This window comes from Corvus hawaiiensis, chromosome 3 (genome assembly GCF_020740725.1).
Source record: "Corvus hawaiiensis isolate bCorHaw1 chromosome 3, bCorHaw1.pri.cur, whole genome shotgun sequence".
NCBI classification, from domain to species: Eukaryota; Metazoa; Chordata; class Aves; order Passeriformes; family Corvidae; genus Corvus; species Corvus hawaiiensis.
In genome coordinates, this window is record NC_063215.1 from 80,321,476 (window position 1) to 80,334,286 (window position 12,811).

Sequence of the window (12,811 nt, forward strand, 5' to 3'; positions counted from 1 at the left end):
CATACAAATACAGTCTCCTTGCAGATGAATACGCATGTGGACGCAACCTCACTTTTGCTAACTTGATGCTCACTGACAGAAAGAGAAGAGCACAGGGGCTTCCTGTGGCTTGCTTTGCATATGTATTTCATGTACAGGAGCACTGTTGAAATAGACTGTGATGTATATGCAGTGCTGCTGTCTGTGCTCTTTTCACAGAATTACAGAATCAAATAGGTTGGAAAAGACCTCAGAGATCGAGTCTGACCTGTGACTGAACACCACCATGGCAACCAGACCATGGCACTGAGTGCCAGGTCCAGTTTTTCCTTCAGGATCAGTGACTCCATCACCTCTCTGGGCAGTCCACTGTAATCACCCCTTCAGTGAGGAAATTCCTCTTGATGTCCAACCTGAACCTCCCCTGGCACAGCTTAAGACTGTGTCCTCTTGTTGTGTCTCTGGCTGCCTAGGAGAAGAGGCTGGCCCCACCTGGCTACACCCTCCTTTCAGGGAGTTGTAGAGAGCAATGAGATCATTCCTGAGTCTCCTTTTCTCCCGGCTAAACACCCCCAGCTCCCTCAGCCACTCCTCACAGGACTTGGGCTCCAGACCCTTCCCCAGCTTTGTTGCCCTTCTCTGGACTTGCTCCAGCACCTCAATGTCCTTCTTGAAGTGAGGGGCTCAGAAGTGGATGCAGTACTGAATTGTGGCCTCACCAGTGCCAAATACAGGGGGTTTGGATTTAAAAGGCACTACTGAAACTGGTTAATTTGACCTGAGCATATTTTTATAATAGTCTTTGTAACTCGTCCTTCCAAGATGTGGTTTAGATGAGAAAATGCAAGAATAGGCATCATCATCATCATCTATTTGGTTGTTTTTAACTTGCAGCAAACCATTTGAGGACTGGGTCAGAGACTAGATGTAAGTGAAAACTTTTGTGTAAGATTGAAATATGTGCTGTAAAAAAAGAGGTATAGAGCTGACTTGCCTCTCTTTCTAAGTGGGGAATATCAGCTCAGTCTAGATGCTGTCAGGTACATACCATGTTGCTTTCCACACTCCAAGAACTCTATATATTACATAAAATGCGGAAACAGTGGATGACAGTTCTTTGCTTCATTCGTGTGCTTTCTCCAAAAGTGCGAACAGTTGTGTTCTTTTTGGAATCTCCAGTTGTAATCTCAGAACACTCACTGACTTGGAAGTATGAAACAGAACTGTTCATTGGCAGCAGCCTCTGCTGGCATAGAGTTCTTCACTTTGCATATCACTTCTGCGTCCTCCTGGTCAGTTAGTCTAAGCAGAAGGAAATGCTGAGAGTAGCTGAGGTAGAAAACACAGTGGATCTTGCTGAAGAATGAAAGTTAGAGGGAAAAGAGTTAGAATGAATAGTCATGTAATTTGCTTTTAATCCTGAACATGTGACCTCTTAGTCACATGAAGAGATGGTTGTTGACTTGGTCCCTAAACAGACATTTGAGGTTTGAGTCTTTTGTTCTGTATCCAGAGGAAAACTATTATTAAAGAATGTTGCTATCTGGTTTAGATGCTCTAGCTAGCCATTTTCTCCTAATTAATTTTAAGGGGTGTTTGATAGAAGAGAGCTTCTTGGCAGCATTCTTAATAGCTTCTGAGAAAATGCATTGATTGGTCCTTTTGTTTTTAAAAGATTGCTGTAATTTTCAGTCATTATCTATAAGGAAATCAGTAGTTTATTAAAGTAGCATCATGGATTAAGAATTAAAGACCTGACTCTTTTATCACTTAAACTGGTATTACCTTGATGTTACCCATGAGGACTTTTAGGAAGACAAAGAGTAAGTGTAAGGTGTTCCTGTGGACTCTTAAACCCATGTTTCTAGGCCTCATTCATAAGATTAGAACTGATTCTTTTTGTTGTACCAAGAATAAATTGCATTCTTGGAGTTTGGGTAATGAAAACAGTCCAAAAAAATCTTACGAGAATGAGGTTATATCTGAGAAACAGAAACTTAGCTACCATTCCATATACACTGTTTAGGTTGCACATTTTATAGGGAAAACAAATTGCATTTAGTCAGAAGAGAAAATTTCTCTGTGTAGTCCCTACTTTTTGGAAAAGAAGAATTTGAGCAGTGTCTCTCATTTCTTGTTCCTTTTGCAAGCAAGTTAGGTTAGACACCTTTGAATAGTACTGCTTAAGCAGATTTAGTTTGCCTTAAAACAGGTCTCTGAAGCTTTACAGAATTGAAGTTTGATGGATGAGCTATGAAAGTGAGGAATTAATTACTTTCAGACATTACATTGTGGCTTAATAAAATTGTAAGGCAATAATTATGTTTTATCAGGGTTATCTCATATTTGTTTATTTTATTTCTGTGAAGTTTTGTTTTAAAGACCCAGCAGGAAGTAAATGATTCACATAAATGTAACATTTTAATAAAGTTTGACATCTGTGATAATGAAAAGGTAACAATAAAAAAAGAATTGCTGGTTTAATTGGTGGACAAAAAGACTAATTATTTTTGTTACAAAGTCTGTCTGTCAGCTGCTTACTGCAGTAGATTTATGTTGATTATATCAAATAGGGAGTTTTCAGGTCTTCACTAAGTAAACAGTGCTTCAGTCTTAATTTGTGGCTGCTGTTTTTATGTTTTATCCCATGTCTTACTGATCTCTGGGAATTACATTAGAGTGATTCTGTGGGATAGAATTAAACAGGCAGACCAGCACAAAAAACCCTTCTGACCGGTTTTAGCCAAGGACAGTAGGATAAACCCAGTCATCAGGCTTTTGGACTCTGTAGTCTTTGAAACCATCCACTTGCAAGTAGCTGGTTGCTTCTATTCTGACTTTTTAAGAAGGTTCTTTTTGTTTGGCTTTGTCTTCTGAGTGTTCAATGGAAGGGTTGGAGAAGAAACACAGCAGTGGTTCCTATTAGACAACATTTCTCATTCTGCTTAGCCTTCAAAAACAAAGCCTCTGGTCAAAGCCCAAGCTAGTAAATTGTCTGCCACCCTAAGAATCATATCTTTAATAGAAAGGTTGGTTAAAGCTGGAAAAGCTTTTTACGAGTATCATGACAGTGGTTACTACAATGAATAGAGGCCTGTTCTGCCATTCTGAGCTACAGCTGGTGTCAGCTGTGGTACTGAATAGTACAGCAAGATAAAGGGAACAAAAGGGCACATTTTGTCTGCTAATAATAGGCCTGGGACTGCCATAAACTCTTTATATAAATTATACAACAATACCGATTCTCTTTCTTAATTTTTTCCTCATCTTGCTTGCGGTTGAAAAACTGGCTAAATAACTTCCGAAGCCTTTGCAGCAATTCTTGTGTATGCTCTTTGCTGTGGTGAGCAGAGTCAGCAAAGGGCAGTAAAACAAATGTTTCAGGACACTGATCTAGACTCAGTGCCTCACATAATGGGGTCTCATATAAACTAAAAGGATAGGCATAAAGATTTTTTTCATCAGTTAATTCCCTGGGCTGCTGACAGCTGCTTTTTTGTTATTGGATGTGACTGGCACATTCAGAAATACTGTCTCAGGGCTTCCTCCCTGGGAAAACTCTTCCAACGCCTCGGAGGCACAAACAGTGGAGGAATGGAGCAGGATGGCCGCAGCACCTCCTGTCTAACTGTATTCAGAATACTGGGGGTTGTGTTTGCTGAGAGATGTATCTTCATTCTAGCAGTGGTGGTAGTGATGGTAGGGGGAGGTCAGTACAGTATTTGATAGGTCAGAATACTCTGCAGAGGACATTTCCTCTGAATGTTCTATTGCTAAGGTTGGACTGGACCTTTCCAAAATTACACAAACATTTCATAAGTAACCTTAGAGTTGATTTCTTTCCGGAAACTCTGCTGGGTCATGGGTTAGTACTGTTATTGATGTTTCATTTCTGGGTTTATGGATTATAACTGACAGAATCAGTGTCAAGGGATAATTGAACAAATTGTGTGTATGTGCATAGCCATGCTTTTATTCTCTTGCCAAAATCAACTGTTATTTGAGTGTGAGAGGGGAAGAAGACAATAAAGCTGGAATTAAGGGGCTGATGCTACCTCTTGTTTGGGGATCATGGCTGGCATAGCTTGTCAAGAAAGGCACAACTCCTAAAAAAGCTCTAAAGCTTGCATTTACTTTGGAGCTGCTCTTGAAGATTACAGAGGTGACCGTATATGTCTTCTGAAGTACAGACAAGTAAAAATACAAGTTCTTATCAAAGTTGTCGTATAGTTCAAAATATTTGCTCATATTTTTTCAAGGAAGACCTTGTGGAAGAGTACTGTAGTCCATGGAGTGGAGTCATATGCTCATGGGTTTTGCGGAGTTAAGATTGAAATATAAAAATATGTTTCCAAAGCCAAATGTAAATTGATTCAGAAATACAGTGTTCTCTTTCCTTTGTTACTTTTGCAAATACTGACATCAGGCCTTTTCCTACAGTAGATTTAACTTTAAGTGTATTTAAGTGTAAGCTTGAAGTCTGTTTTAAGTGTGTTTATAGAAATAAATGCTCTCTGTAACTGCTGATACTATTTGGTTTTGCAGGTTGTCTTCTGAATTTTGTGTCTGAAGGTACCCTCTTGCTTTCTCAGCAAATCATGGACATCGTTGGCTTTCTGAAGTCGCAATTCATTTGCCACCTTCTGATCTGCTACATATTTATAGTGTCAGGACTGATCATTAACTCCATTCAGCTCTTTACACTTATACTTTGGCCAATCAACAAGCAACTGTTCAGGAGGATCAACTGCAGGCTGGCTTACTGCATTTCGAGCCGTAAGATTTCATTTTGTTTTTTAAAGTATTTTCATATTTTGTCTTGAGGGAACTGGTAGAAAAGTTCTGGATTTCAAAGCCTATATAAAGGTCATGTCTGCTTCCTACAGCACCTGCACTTGTATGAAGAGATGTATGCCTTGTTGAAATGTCTTCTTGTGCTGAAATGTTTTGCTCTTTTATAGTGGGGTAGTTGCTTGACTTAGTATGTTGAAGAAAAAGATTGCCTCTTATTTGGCATGTTCCATATTTAGGAGTGTGCTGTTAAATGTGTCCACCTTCCAGAGAGATTTCCCTGGGCCTTTCTGAAACTCAAAAGTACTTTCTTAGAAGGAAACTGTTGCAAAAAGCATGCTTTTGCATAATCTTTATCCCTAAAGATTATTCGAGTGTGATGTCACTGTCAATGCTAAGTGATTTATAGATGTTTTCATACTGGGGAAAACAACCTTCCAATACAGCATTTAACAATTGTGCTGTAGAAATGCAGCAAAATGGTTTCTTTCAGGTAACCTTTTCTGCTACTAAGAACCTGAAATGGAAACACACTGTTAGTATTCATAATAAACTGTGTGGGGTAGAAATCTGTCACATGCCTCAATTTGAGAGCCACTAGGGATTATTTATCTTTCATCAGTGACTCTGATGAGCAACTATGCAAAGCATTTTTTAAAAACATACTTTTGACTTAAATTTCAAATGCATCAGAGTGTATAGGCCCAAATAAATTTGGGATACTGTTCTGTTATTTCTGTGATGGAGAGAGGATGTTCATTCTGAAAAATTTCATTTTTGCTGTCTGTACGTCCCTGAAGTAGTGAGTTTGCAAGTACTGTTCATTTGTATGTACAAACAGGGGCATTGAATATGGCCAGGTTTTTACCTTTTGCCTGGCAGCATAGTGTATGTTTGAAGCCATGGCATGTAGAAGATACTGTACAGCTGTATATAGGTATGTATTACTATTTTTCATGCAATGCCTTCTGGCCTACTCTTGCTTTTGGCTATTCAGTGCAGAGAAATCAGCTACTCTACAATGTTCAGGCTGAATCCTTCAGTTTAGCTCAATCTAATCTGATCTAGGGGATGGACAGTATGGAAGAGGGAGTAATCCTGCATGCTTGCCCTTGGTGATGCAGATGGCTTTGTACCCAGGGTTGCTGATCTACTCTTCAGTGTTGACACCACTGGTATAGATTGTGTTGTGAGTTTTTTGCCCAGTCATGCTTAGAACAAAGTATGTCTAGGTTAAAGCCATTCATTTTAGCTTTACAAGAGAGCAAGCTGGCATTTGATGAATCACCCTTATCTGAGTGATATTTGAAAAGGGAAAACTGATACTTAATTTGAAAAAAGTATTTCAAAGAATTAAAGACCAATTAATCAAAATGGACGTGTTTTGGGGGGCCGCTGATGTGGTGACTAATAAGTCAGGTTCTGTATGGGTCTGATGAAAGTCATGGAAACAGCCTGCAGCTGGAGGCAATGAAGTTCAGCATTGGAGAATATAAAGAGGCATGTGCTTTGCAGTGGTGACAAGTGTCATGTTGCTTTGAGAGCCTGATACAGCCTGAGTCACCAAGTCAACCAAAGAATGAAATAGAGCAGATATGGTTTAATTGAAAAATGAAATGAAAGCAGCAGTTGTCCTTAGATCCTGCAAGTTCAGTCATTTTCCATTTGATGTCAAAGGTACAGAAAAATGGCTCCATGAAATTAGAGAGTTTTTTGTCTTTGACGCTGTGCTCTTTGGGCAAGTTGGGGGTTTTTGTATTTCAAGAAGTGGTGTTTTCTTACACTCCTTTTCTTCCTATCTCCTTCCTAATATAAAACATAATATTCTCCCTTCTCCTCCTGCAATGTCTGCTGTCATAATGCATATGGGAAGCTAAAGTGCTATTGTGATTAATGACTTGTCCTCACTTGAGTAGTACAGCTTGAACTGGGGTGCTTCTCTGTTTACATGGATCAAACCAGACTAGCTCAAGTTAAAGTATTCACAGAATCACAGAATCTTTAAAGTTGGAAAAGACCCTTATGATTAAATCCAGCTGTCAGCTCAGCACTGCCAAGTCCACCACTAAACCATGTCCCTAATAAACCATGTCCCTAAGAGCCACATCTACACATCTTTTAAATATCTCCAAGGATGATGACTCAAATCCTAGGCAGCCTGTTCCAGTGCTTGACAATCCTTTCCATGAAGAAATTTTCCCAAATATCCAATCTAAGCCTTCCTGGATTCAATTTGAATCCGTTTCCTCTTGTCCTGTCACTTTTTACTTGGGAAAAGAGGCCAACCCCCACCTTGCTACAACCTCCTTTCAGACAGCTGTCGTGAATGATAAGGTCTCTGCTGAGCTTCCTTTTCTCCCTCAGTTGCTCCTCACAAGACTTGTTCCCCAGGCCCTTCAGCAGCTTCATACCACGAAATGGCTGTATGAAGTAACTGTGGTGTGGTAGTTGAGCACAGGTAGCTGTGTGAGCTGCTGCTTCTCTGCTGTGAGGTTGGCACCTGCACTACAGCTTCTCACCGTAACTACTGACAGCCCAGAAGGCTAAAGCCAAAGACGTCAAACTTTTCATCAGTGCAAGTTAGAGAAGAGCTGGAAACCTGGTTTCCAGTTGAATTGACAGTCAGAAGGATTAACTAGAGCAACAACTTGCTTTTAATGAAATAGAGCAGGTGTAATGGCATATACCAAGTTGCCTTCAGTAATTGATATTGAGAAGTTATTGCCCTTCTTGAAACCAGTTGTGAGTCAGCCAAGGTGAGTTTAGCTTCTCTATTGACCTGCTCCGTTATGTAGTAGCATTGGGGCTGCTCTCCAAAGGATGTGTTATCCATTCCCCATATTGCAGTTCGGGTTGCTTTTATATCTCCAAGATACTTCTCATCCTTTACTATAAATACACTCTTCCTGTTTGATCCTGTTATCCCAATTGACAAATAGGTACAAAGTAATGGTTAGTTCTAGTCCTATGTCCTCTCTATGTCTTGACCTTTACTGAAGTGTTGTTGCAAAGAGTGGACATCCAGCTTCAAAAGAACTCTTGTTTTTGCTGGTCTTGAAATGAGCCAAAAGATTGGTAAGGGTTATGGACCCTCTGTCATGTTTAAAGAAACAAACCAAAAAACCCTGAAAACAAACAAACAGCAAAAGAAAACACACCCACAGGAACCTGACAACCACCTTCCTAAAATAAAAACAAAACACCAAAATCTTTGGGCTTCTAACTTACAGAAAATATTTTCTGGCTTCAAATTTATATTCATGGATTGGTTCAACTGCCTGTTAATCCACTCCCCCTTTTGTAAAATGACAACCCAGATAAACTCTCCCTCATACTGAACTCAACAGAGTGCACCGTAATAAGGAAACTGAACGCTGCAAACCTCAATAGGGTGATAACAATAAAAATTTTGAGCATAAGTGTGCTTGGAAGTTGGCATAAGAGGAAAGGTTGGGGAAGCAATCAATCTTGGGTTTTATTTTTAAATAATATAGGAACATTTTGTCTTCAGTTTCTTTTTCTAAAAGACAGAGAACCGAGGTAGGAAGCACTTAGTGTGGAATACGTCACAGTTCTCATGGATGCTGTTTGTGTCTGAATTGGAAGAGGTGGGAATACACCTTAGTCCTCCCCCTTCCGTGATAGCAAACCACCACAAGTGGTACCCACAGCTTTTCTGCAGTAGCTTGTAAAGCTGACCATACACATAGAGGGAACAGGTTGTCTTGGGATTCATGCCATATGGGCACATGGCTGCATAGCTTGCTGGGCAGTGGGAAAGTGGTTTGTACTTCCCAAATCAGTTTCTGCTTGCTTGCCTGTTGAACTGCAACCCCAGGTCAAGCAGAGTGTGCTGGGCTCCTATGGACTGGTCAGTACACGTGCCTGGACTATGATAATGGGACATGCACGTACAGGATACATGGCTTCTTTAGAGGTGCTGGGTGGGAGGTATTTGCCTCTGAGTAGAGCAGTCATTGTTATCTTGTCCTCTCACTGCCACTGTACTGGGGGGAAATGAGCTTCTCGTTCTCAGGGTGAGTGGCAAACTGGCCTCCTGCTGACTCTGCACCAGGTGAACTTTGCACAAACAAAAGACCTGCCAGTAATGACACGGTCGTGTGGACAGGTGCACAAGGGCCTTAAAAGCAATTGACTTAGCTTCTAATCTGCCTTCATAAATAAATTATAGTAGTACTAATACCTATTCTCATGCCGTGAAAGGGGTGTTATTACACCTCTGGGTAAAGTTACACTGTGTAGGGTGCAATTTGTAGATCCTGCTGAGGGGAAGGCCCTTGTTTGCATAGAAAGAGGCACCCTGATGCCTGTCCATTGACTGCAGCAAAAACAGGATGGAAACTGATTCTTCTTATGACTGAGCTTCCTAGAAACAAAACCAGAGGAAATTGAGAACTACTTCAAGTTCCATCATCTTGACTGACTGTTATAACACGGTAAAGCTAATTCTTTCCATGTACAACTATAGGTTTTGCAATGTGAGGACTGAATATCTGAACAAGGCTTTGTGGTAGTATCAGGGCCATGCTAATCCTCAGTCCTTTGTTTCTTGGCATTTAGAGGAGCCCTCAGCCATTTTACTTGTTTGTATGAAGGTGGTGCTGAGGCAGAGAGGAGAATTTTCATCTCTGGTGCAGTTAAGTAGTTGGGAAGAGCTGGGAAGCAAGAGGGACCCAGAGAGGTAGGACTTTCTTCTTCCTCCACTTGTCTTTACCACCATCTTATGCTGCAGAGGAAGCAGCCTGGTGTTGTCAAAGTGTGGTACAGCGTCCTTAATACAGTCTTACAGTATTTTATTTATAAAGCAACCTGAGTTATGCTTGTTAATGTTGATGTAGCAAAGAGTTTTCGTAGGACACTTTCTTCGCCTCTCTGAAATGTTGTGTTGAGTAATCTATGTAAAATATATTTTCCTCAAGAGCTACTTGTCCACATAAGCCTTTGTTATCTTAGTTCCACACACTACGTCCATACAAAGCCACTGGTAAAGACTATGGAAAGTTTACAATAACTGCTGGGGCAAAATTCAGGCCAGATTTGATAGTCTTGCAAAGGGAAGATGTTGATTTGAACCTGTAGAAAACTAGACCATCACCTTAGCCCTCTCTTTTTCTCTCAGGCCAAGCCATGGCGGTAACTGTGGAAATAGAGTGTGCTAAGAAAATGCCCATGTTAATGTAGATAAACTCTAAAAAAAAAAATAAACTCCAGTAAAATCATCTACCCTAAAGGGTCATCTACTCTAATTCATTAATGTGTTCCTTCAGCCTATTTTCTAATACCCTTTTATACCTGTTATGTACTTAAGAATAGTGCTGCTGGTTATCTGAACAATTCTCCACTGAGGCCAAACCTTGACTTTCTCTACTTTAATTTGGAAAGACAGAAGGAGCAATTACTGCACCAGATTCTCCATTATTTTACTGGTAGAGTAAGATAAAGTGTGTGTGTGTGTGTGTGTGTGTTTGCTGCATCCATCACAGCTTGGAACTTTTTTCCAGATTGTGTTTGTGGAATTGCATTAATTGCTATGAATAAGTCCTCTGCAGTGCCTAGCATATGCCTCCATATTTTCCCTACTATCATTAACTTGCTGTATCAACTAATAACATCTCAGTCCTCATTTTATGCTACTTGTAGTTGTTACTCAGTCTTCGTAGGTGTTCAAGTATTGACACTGAGCTTGAATGGATCACACAAGACTGTATGCTGATTGCAGGCATGCTGTGTGAGCATGGTGAAGGTGTGTTTGAATGACATCTGTGCATGACCTTTACCAGGGTTCCTACTGGAACTTGTAGGGATATGATCTGTTATGCTCAGCTCTCAGTTCAGGAGAAAGAGACTGCTTTTCCATGAAAATGGATGTGAAAATACTTTGATACTGATGCTTTCTTTACAAGACTAGCAAAGAGCTAGAGAGGCACTTAGTCTGATCTTTAATGAAAAGGGCATCTTCACTGTCACTGATACTACTTTGTTATTGCTGGAGCCTTTGTAGAGGTCACTTGTCTTCATTTTCTTTTTTTTTTGCATCAGATTCCTGATCTGAAGTCTGATGTTGATAGCTTGCATACTGGATAGAGGGATGGCAGGGAAGCAATAGGTGAACTGCATTCTGTTTGGTGTCTGGCATCACACGTCACAAAGATTCCAGCACCTTTTACTAATCATTAGATCTGGCCAGCAAGCTTCCTAGATTCCTGAACTAGGGTAAATTTTGGAGTGTTTGTACGAAAGTACTTCTATCTGACACAGCATAACTCAGAAATATGATATCTAATGATTAATGTCATAGCACAGAATATGAAGACATTTTGGTGCTACAGTTGTTTATTCATTAAGGGGAAATATCACAATCAAAAGATAATTTCATATTTGTAGAAACTCCATTTTAGCTATAGGCCTGATTTTATTGCTAAAGCGGTACTGAATCTGAAGGATAGTCCCTTGATGCAGTGGAACTTCATGCAAAGATGCAGAGAGTAGCTCACTGATCGCCAGTTACAAGCAGATACATACTAGCAGTAATCCATCACTCTCCAGGGGAGCACAGTACCTCCACAGGTAGGACTACTGTGGGAACTCTGAATTCTCTTGTGTCAGGGAATAGATCTACTGGTGTAAGTTCCAAGTGAGGTGCATTGTGTCTTGTCTCATTTACTATTGATTTGCTACATCTTCTACCCCCTGCTGCTCCCTTTTGAGCAATGTGCACCCCTGAAAGTCTACGTCTATGTGATTCTTCCTCATCCAAAATCATGGTCACATAGCAGCAGGTTTTTATGGAGTAGGTTTTCAGGCTCATCCTGTAACAAGAATTTTAGCAGCTGGTCCAGTGAAAGTATCTGGTGTCTGACTAATTTTTTGCAGGAGGATTTCCAAGCCTGTAGGAACCAGTATGTCCTTTCAGCAGATCCTTGAGGTTTTTCAGTGTGACACTTGAGATGAAAGAGCTTCTGAGTGCACATGCTTGATACTGTTCTGTGGCTGGATGGTTCTTTCCTGTGACTTGTTTGCAACCTTCAGGTTATGGCTTCTTACTTAAGGATACAGTTTTCTCGCTTCTGAGACTGTTGCTGAATTTCCTTTACATCCATCTTGGAGCAGTATATGCTTAAACATGTTTCTTCCAACACCGTGTTCAGAAGTAGGAATCCTTCAACTGTGAATAAAAAGCCAAATAAAAATGTGTGCAAAACAATTTTTTCATCTGATTGTTTTCAGAAAGGCAGTTACCTGTTTTCCAGACCCACTTTGGTCTTTGCCAAAACAACATTTGAAACAAAATAAGAAACCATAAAAGAGATTACAGTGCAATTGTTTGTGTACAGATTGTTTTTCTCTTCAGTTAGCACACTTTTATTAGTATGTTATATCTGTGTGCTTTTTCTGTACTCAAGCAAATTGCACTGGAGTGTCAATAACTAACATTTCTTTTCTCTCAAGGTTCTAAGTTCACTTAGCTGTGTTTCTAAATTGAATCTCCAGTATATTGCATCTCCAAGTGTGGGTTTTCTTTGAGAGTTAAAAACGAGTGGGCTTCTTAATACATGAGAGATTTTTCATTGTACATAAACGTTTTTATGCTGCACTTATATGACCCTGTTTAAAAAATCCCGAAATCAATATGTACTGCTAATGAAAGATTTTGATGAATGAATGTATCAGCCTGTGTTAGGTAAGGAAATATAAATAGTGATTGTACCTACTCAGTTTCTTGATGGCACTTCTAAAGAAGCTTACCCTTGTTTTTTGGAAACCTGCAGCTGGGAGGTTTTTGTCAGGGCTCTCATTAATACTGCTTTGCTGCTGTAAAGGAGCTACTCTCCTATCCTACTGGATTTTTTTTTCCCTAAGAATCTCATACCATTCTCTGACATTTTCCAGGTATTTCCCTTTGCTCATATGGTATCTCATCCAAAGATGTGCAGTGTGCTAATCCTCTGCAGTTTGCTGAGGACTCTATGCTGGCAATCTAAGTATAGAGAGCTAAAGAATCTGTTACTTCCTTCAAACT

At 40.1% G+C, this 12,811-nt stretch overlaps 1 protein-coding gene across 3 annotated transcripts in view; it reads left to right on the forward strand.

Annotated features, from left to right (window-relative positions):
- Positions 1 to 12,811, forward strand: part of AGPAT4 (1-acylglycerol-3-phosphate O-acyltransferase 4) — an 84,111-nt gene that overhangs the window by 17,895 nt on the left and 53,405 nt on the right. For all 3 annotated transcript variants that reach the window (XM_048299672.1, XM_048299671.1, XM_048299670.1), the window contains one exon: positions 4,525 to 4,755. In XM_048299672.1, coding sequence (XP_048155629.1) covers positions 4,578 to 4,755 — 178 coding nt within the window. In that variant the 5' untranslated portion in view covers positions 4,525 to 4,577. The remainder of the gene's footprint in view (positions 1 to 4,524; positions 4,756 to 12,811) is intronic.